This window comes from Lycorma delicatula, chromosome 7, assembly GCF_047948215.1.
Source record: "Lycorma delicatula isolate Av1 chromosome 7, ASM4794821v1, whole genome shotgun sequence".
NCBI classification, from domain to species: domain Eukaryota; kingdom Metazoa; phylum Arthropoda; class Insecta; order Hemiptera; family Fulgoridae; genus Lycorma; species Lycorma delicatula.
Window position 1 is genome coordinate 29,420,704 of NC_134461.1, and position 8,059 is coordinate 29,428,762.

At 29.9% G+C, this 8,059-nt stretch overlaps 1 protein-coding gene across 1 annotated transcript; it reads left to right on the plus strand.

Moving 5' to 3' along the window:
• The first annotated feature begins 2,655 nt into the window (after positions 1-2,655).
• Positions 2,656-7,976, plus strand: LOC142327955 (coiled-coil domain-containing protein 170-like). The gene is made up of 4 exons (XM_075371376.1): positions 2,656-2,775; positions 3,597-3,760; positions 6,088-6,209; positions 7,879-7,976. Exons 1-4 carry the CDS (start codon positions 2,656-2,658, stop codon positions 7,911-7,913), a joined length of 441 nt encoding a protein of 146 aa, XP_075227491.1. The 3' UTR covers positions 7,914-7,976.
• The last annotated feature ends 83 nt before the right edge of the window (positions 7,977-8,059 follow it).

Sequence of the window (8,059 nt, forward strand, 5' to 3'; positions counted from 1 at the left end):
GGCATGTTGTAGTAAAACCCGGGTTGCCAGTCTGCAAGTTATGTCCAAAATCAATGGACAAAAAAATCATGCCAGTGTAGTTAAGTTCAAGATCATATCCGTGCAAGTCTCCTCCTTTGTACTTAATAGTAGTTCAAGAGTTAAGGATATTTTTTGTTTGTATCAAATCTTCACTTCATCTGGTATTCTGTGAGGTTTATTTATATTATTGTGGATAGTGTTAAAGAAATAATAAATTTCACTTTTAGCAAAAGCAAATGTAGATTTTTATTTTTTTTCCATGTTTTTAATTTTGTTTTTCGTAAATGACATTTTGCTTCCTTTAGTTGTTTTATTTTACATTTAATTTACTTTTCTTGTTAAGATGTAGTTAAAAATGCAATACCTATGCAAACATTTATTATTTTATAATAAATTGATAACCGTGCAATTTTTGTTAAATAAACACATTAATTGTCGCAAAGCCACAGACAGAGTTTCTGTTTTACAGTGATTCTTGAGTACCTGAGATAATGATAACTATTGAGGCTCCCATTCTGTATGTTTGAAAAAATGATTAAAACCTGATTAGGTTTGGGATCAAGATGAGGTATGAATCAAAACATAAACAAATAACCATAAAATAAATAATGAATACATTAAAAGTATTAAACCATAGTGTATCAAAAACTGGACAAAAGATTATGAGACCTTGACGATAGAGACAAACATTCATAGAACAGTGATTGTGCTTTAAGAATGACCGTAACAATTACACTGGTAAACATGATTTTTGACTCATGATTATCAATATGTGTACTTAATGCAGTTTTCAAATATTATTTGAGATTTCTCCATCACCCACAGTTTTTTATTTTAAATATTTTAAAACGTGTTTTTCGTCAATTTGTCCATTGCCAAGTAAAAGCTCATAGAGCATTGTAAATATGATGGATCCAATTGAGCTAACTCAAGGGTAGTATTGCTATTGTTGTGCAGGTTCAGATGTGTATAGGCATGTACAAACACGATCTAGTGTACCATATATTCATAAAAACGATGCCAATTGTGAGATAATAGTGAACCAGTCAACACATCATTGTGAATGCTTTGTGTGTCTGAGTTATTGTGTATTGCATATTTACAAATTTATTTCTTTTAATTACTTGTTAATTACAAAATGCCTAGAGTCTGTTTAAATCATCCTACAAATTTTTGTTATGTATCTGGTGAAGTGATGCTAAAGTCCCAAAGGCAAAACCTTACTCCAGTAAAAAGTGTAAAACAGAAAACTGTTAGTAGTAAAAAGTGTTATGAACTTCATTTTGGGTGTAGAGTCAGGAACCAAACAAGGGCTTGGGCCCCACGTATCTGTTATTTTTTGTGTTCTAGGCTCCTCACTGCATGGAAAAATGGCACACGCCACATGCCGTCCTTATGATTTGGAGGGAACCCAAAATCACTCTTGTGACTGTTATTTCTGCTTAACAAACATTAAAGGGATTACATCAAAATCAAAACATACAGTGCTGTACCCTAACTTGCAATCTGCAATAAGACCGGTTCCACACTGCAAAGAATTGCCCGTACCCAAGCTTCCAGAACATGTGACATTAGAGGAAGAGAGCTTAAAGTCTGATGGAAGTAAGGAAGAAAAAGAAACAGATTCTGGTGATACAACTTTTGAACAAAGCGTTTCATCTGAGCTTCATTTACTGACTCAAGAAAACTGATCTCACTGATTTACTGATCTCATATGAGATTTAAAGTTATCCAAAAAACAGTTTGAAATGCTTGCTTCCTGGCTAAAAGGATGGAATCTTTTTTAAAAGAATACAAAGGTATGTACGTATTGTAATAGTCATTCTGAATTTAAAGACTATTTTTCTGAAGAAAATGGCATAGTGTTTTGTAATGACATTTCTTCTCTTATGCGACACTTTGTAATGAACATAACCCAACAGAATAGCACTTGTTCATTATTTCCTCTAAAGTTAGTTTAAAAGCTGTGCTTCTGCATAATGGCAATAAATTCCCATCTGTACCTGTAGCTCACTCTGCTAATATGAAAGAGACATATGTAAACTCAATTTATATTGGAAAAGCTTCAATATGCAGTATATGAATGGAATATCTGTGGTGATTTGAAGGTAATTGCACTTATTCTTGGTCTGCAGCTTGATTACACAAAGTAATGTTTTCTGTGTGAATAGGATAGTAGGGACAGAAACAACCATTTCATTAGAAAAGTATGGTCTAAACAAACGCTAATCACTCATTCCTGAATAGAAAAATGAAAAATCTACTTCTGTTATATATCAAATAAGGATTAAAAAAGAATCTTGTCAAGGCCATGGAAAATACTTCTGGTTTCATGTATTTAAAACAGAGTTTCTAAAATTAGTGATGCAAAAATTTATAGAAGGAATATTTGTGGGTGCACAAATACGATTACTAATGCATGATGAAAATTTGAGGAACTATTGAATCCACTGGAGAAGAAAGCAGTTTGGCAAGCATTTAAAAATGTTACTCAGAGTTTTTTGGGAAATCGAAAGTGTAAAATTACTGTGATGTTGTCAATGATCTTATAAAAATTTGGGTTGTAGTATGTAAAAAGTACACTTTCTGCACCACACTTAAAGTTCTTCCCAGAAAATCTTTGTGCAGTGAGTGATGAGCACAGGGAACACTTTATCAGGGATTTCAGCTATGGAAAAGAGGTACCAAGGCAAATGGAATCCTGATATACTGACTGGTTATTGTTGGTTGGACCATCATAGGGATGCTCCACAGGCGAAGTATAGCAGAAAATCATCATTTCTTACTTTGTAGGTGAGTCGCATGTCTGAATAGAGAAAGTATTAAAATATTTGAAATTATAAATCCCTATTTCTCAGAAACCTTGCTTGATGGGGAAAAACTGATATCATATTTGAATTCAGGTGAAAAAATATTAACAGAATCACATATTTTTCTTACCGAGACAAAAAATAATTATTTTTTGTTCTCCAGTGTTATAAGCAGTTGGACATACACCAAAATGTTGATTTCATTAAAATTTTAGAATAATTCTCTGATACAGATATTATAATTATCTTACTGTGTTTGTTATTTAGTTTGCACTTATTGTTGTAATCTTCAAATCATACTTAAGAGCTGTATTCTCCCCTGTTTGGCTCATTTCTTAAAATTTGCTTATTGTTTGTCACTTCTTCACTTTTTGTGGAGGAAGTTTAATGCGAGTTTTTGGTACTTAATTATTATAATTGATTTTAATGTTTTTGACTATTAGTTAATGTAATGTGATGAAATTTATTCAAGATGAATTACTTTTTATAAATTGGAGATTCTTGGATCTTTGTATGTTTTAAAGGCTGAAAATATACTAACATAGACATACTATGCTGTAATTTAGATTTATTTGTAATTTTTATTTAGTCTTTAATTTTATTTTATTGGATGCTTGTGCTTTAGTTTATTTTCCATCTTATAATTTCTGTATGTTATATTCTTTATTTTCCAAGTTTATTTCATTACTAAATTTTACTTGCATAGTTAATATTCTCTTCTTTTATTATAATGGGTTAAATAAGTAATTTTTTGTAAATTTATAGTCTACTGTGGTTTACTATCTTCAAAGACGTGTTAGAAATCTAAGAGATCAATTACAGAGAAGAGATCTTCATTTAGATTTGCTAAGAAGAAAAGTTGCATTACGTGAGGATTGCACTCGTATGCGATCACTTTTAGAAGCTGAATGTGATGATGCAAACCTTAGGTAATTTTAGTTATTTATTGAGAATAACGAGTTCCTTGGTTTCTGTTTTATAAAACAAGATAATATTCTAAAACATAATAATCTTAACAAAATAACTTAAATTCTCTTATGCTGTCTTTATTTTATGATTGCAAGGGTTTTGCGGTTAAAAAAAAAGAAGAAAAATCCTTACAATAAACGTAAATAAATAAATAAAGAATAGTATTTAAATTAAATAAACAATTCAATTGATCGCTACATAATTTTTAAAATATTGAAAAAAATTTTCATCTGATTTGAATAGTGTAAACTTTCTTTAAAAAGATTCAAAAAGTTATAGAAAATAACAGCCTGGGTGTTGGGTACCACCTTGGACTAGTGCTTTGGACAATAGCATGTGTTTGCAACTCGTTGTCGGGGATGGCCAGCTGCAATGTCTAGGGATGTTGGTTACCCCTTAGAACATTTATTGACAACTCCAGCACTTTAAAAATCAAATATCCCTATTACAGAGGCCTGGTAGTCAGAAATGTTTGCCTCATTATACCTGACATAGTTCTGCTTCCTGAGAAGGTAGCAGATTCTGCTTGCTAGGAATTGAAAACCAGCATGGTTTTTTTTAATTTCATGATTTAATAATCTGTACTGCAGTCAGAGTTGATCTGTCTTGAATGTGTTGTAAGGAGACCTTACAATACATTCAGCTCTTTAGTCAGTGGAATAAGAATTATCAGAACCTACTGAATCGAGGGTATAGCATGCAGAAAGGATATAACAAAGGATCATCTTGTTTATCGGTATTGTAGCAAACATGTTAACACATTTTTATGATGTACTTGTTTTTAGGATTAACAAGAAATGACAACATTTTTTCCAGCCAACTTTTTATTAATGGTCTGATGATGTCTAAAAGTAGTCACTGAAAGTGCTTTAAGTACCTTTATTTTATATAATAATAAAGCTTTTACATTTTTTTATCTGTTAATAATTATTTTGTTTAATTTTATAGTTGTATATTCAGACATACAGATGCGGTTTGTTCAACCATTCCTTTATTAAATCTGATTATGATAATTTACTGGCGTGGCTTCATTTGCTTAATTTGACAGTAATTATTTTTTAATGATTATAATTAACTTGGTTTACCTTTCTCCATTATATTTAAAAACAAAAATTTTTTTAGACATAGGTTGGCTTAGAATATTGATGCACCACAAAACAGCTGGTTTATAATGATTCTAACCTCAACACCATTGGTGGATATAAGATTCCCTTGTGTTTTGATATACTGCATTTTGACATTTTCTAGAAATAGTGAAATCATTGTGTTTGAGGAAGGTACAGTAAGTTTAATTCATTTTTGGTACTTTTTAGGAATTTGACAGAAAAAAAAATAAAATAAAAATTTGTTTTTAATTAATGTAAAATAACAATAATTAACATTATTGAATTTAGTTTACAAATTACTTTTATTAATAAGCTGTATGTAATTCGTGTATTTAGCTTAAATTAGATGAGGTTAGCGAGTGAAGCAAGCATAGGTTATGTTTTGTTAGCTTATGTTGATATTTGTTTATTAGGTGTACCATTAGTCACTACACATACATAACCTACACTAACTTTTGCTTGCTAGCCTCGTTTAATTAATGTTAAATATACAAATTATATAGTGAGGTGGTGCTATCAGCAAGACGCTGATAGTAATGGTATCTATCTTGGTCATCATTGTCTAACTGAGAAATTAAAAAATTTTGAAGCCTATCCAGATAAACTATACTATTTATGATTACCTTCTGGAAGAAGAACGGGCTGTTGTGTTTGGAAGAACTTTTCAACTAAGGTCTGGTGCCATGAGTAAATTGTATGCCTACTAGGAGGCTCTTTTGTTCTCTATGAAAATTACACTGAACTGCAGTTGCTGAATGCAAATCATGAAACCAAAGCACACAGCGAGTACGTTCTCCACCAGTAAACATATCCATTTTTACAACACTTAACAGCACTGGTGGCTGAATTTAGTACTAATAAACTACGTGAGTCAAAACTTGATGTGTTTTGCTATGAAATGAGACTTCAACCAAATCTGTAGATTCTCAGTAAATTTTTATATGCTTTTAAAGTTAATTCCTTTTTGATCCTGGTATTTTTTCGGTATGGTAACTTGTAAGGCCATAAGACTTATCTTATTGCTTAAGGCCATAGGAAAGCAGAAAAGCTTGTTATTTAAAGCTATTACTTAGGTTATTAATTATATTATAATGTAATAGCTAAAGGTAATTAATTTATGACAATAGATTTTTAATTTCATTTCTTGTATTATTTATCATTTTTCTTTCTTTGTTGAATAGAGTAAAAAAGTTGAATAAACAGCTCGATAAACTTCAATTGCAACTTGCAGAATCCAGGTCATTAAGTACAGATTTAAAAGTTCAACTTACTGAAGCCTGTGATTATAAGATAATAATAAAAAGTAAATACCTCATTGAATTTAATTAATAAGTATTAAAATTTTCAGTAATTGATTTGTGTTACTAATACCGTAAAATGTATACAAGATATATTTCTTCAAGTGTTATCATGCCCTTTGCCTTTATTATTAAAATTAATAAATTAATTATGCTTGGAAAGTGAAGGTTTGAGTTTGCTTTTTATTTATTTTCTTAAATCTGAATTTTTATATACGAAGAAATTTATTCAAGGGTAGTAGTTGATTTGGGATGTTAATATATGGGAAATATTCCTGTAAACATAAGTTAGGAATTGCTTTGTTTTAGGAATGTAACTAGTGAAATATTTCACTCTGATCATTGCACCAAGAATGAAATTAAGCTATACTAAACAGTTCTTGGGATTCAAAATTAAGGGGTAAATTAGTTGGTTTTCATTTTTTTTTGGCCTGAAAAATTGAATAAAACGGATCCCAGAACTACATCTTGTCGTTTTCAAGAAAACTTTCACAGTCTAAAAAGTTTTATTTGAAAAGAACTTTTTTTTTGGTTTGTTGAGATTAATTTTGGTAAATTACAACTGATAAATAAAAATGTAATAAATAAAAAAAGCAAAACTTGTTCAAAACTCTATTCTGAGGAATTTTACATAAAATGAAAAGAAAACATTTGATGATAATGGAAAAATTGAAACCTTGAAAAACGGTAGGATTATTCTTCTTTTGGAGAAATCTACTGATAAGGTGTTTTTTTTGCTCACTCCTACACAAGTGAAATGAGGAGCAAACCTATTTTTATTTATTTTTTTTTTATACGAATGTGTTCATTTGAGTCGAAAACAACACTAAAGTTTGTTAGGAATACTTTTCCAAGAAGGTTAACAGAGTATTGAATTTACTGTCTCATCTTTTAAATCACTTATGATAGAAGATGTAAATTCAGCAAAAATGATAATTCCAACATTTTATACATAAAATATAATATGTTGGATTGTTTTTAACCACCTCTAAAAGGGGGAAACTGGAATTAGAGTATATTTGATATTTCCATTGATGTTCTGGTCTGGTTGTCACCAAAGCATGAATTCAGTTGTGAAAGTAATTTAGCCTTTGGAAAGTAAATATTATGAAATCTTGTAATAGGCAAAATAGGAAGGCACACTCTAATTTCCATGGTTTCAAGAATTCCCTTTTATATTTTCACCCAAGTGAGGTAAATTAGTTAAAGGGGTTTTGCATTATCAATTAATATTCTATAAGTGCTGGGAACATTTAAATTGATATTTTCCTACTAATTGTTGAGGTACTAATTCTATGTACATATGAAGAATAAGCCAACTAAATTGCCCATTACAATTTTTTAGTTTCAGCCATTTGTTGAATAGCTTGATTGTAAGAGTTTAGTGAAATTATTTATGAAGAGTTATTTAGGAAAGGAAAGAAAAATTAGTTTGGTTAACCATTTCCAAAGGATTATAAAAGAGATTTAAATTAAGCATAACATTTGTTTATCCAAAAAACAAATAATTCAGCTAGTTGTAAGTGCAACATATTGTTCATTTACACTTATAAAATTTTTAATGTAAAATGGTGCATGCTTATATTGTTCTGATGGATCTGTTTGAAAATTCCAAGTTTTCAAAATAAATGGTTATTTTCTGTGTAATTTTACTTAATTAAAAGTATTTTACAGATGACAGCCTTGGAAATAGGAAAGAAAATAAATGAATTGCGAAAGAGGTTACTTGATTCAGAAATGTTACGGAATCGTTGTACTCATAAAGACCAGGTGAGTTAAAGTTTTATTATTTTTCTTCTCTTGTCATAAACACATTGAATACAGTTAAAATTAATATTAACTTATTGCAGGTCAT

Excerpts from the sequence above, each read along its gene's own strand:
- LOC142327955 (XM_075371376.1), top strand. The coding sequence starts at position 2,656 with ATGAGCACAGGGAACACTTTATCAGGGATTTCAGCTATGGAAAAGAGG. Across the intron at positions 2,776-3,596 it reads ATCATAGGGATGCTCCACAG|TCTACTGTGGTTTACTATCT; the intron begins GCGAAGTATAGC and ends GTAAATTTATAG. Across the intron at positions 3,761-6,087 it reads TGTGATGATGCAAACCTTAG|AGTAAAAAAGTTGAATAAAC; the intron begins GTAATTTTAGTT and ends TTTGTTGAATAG.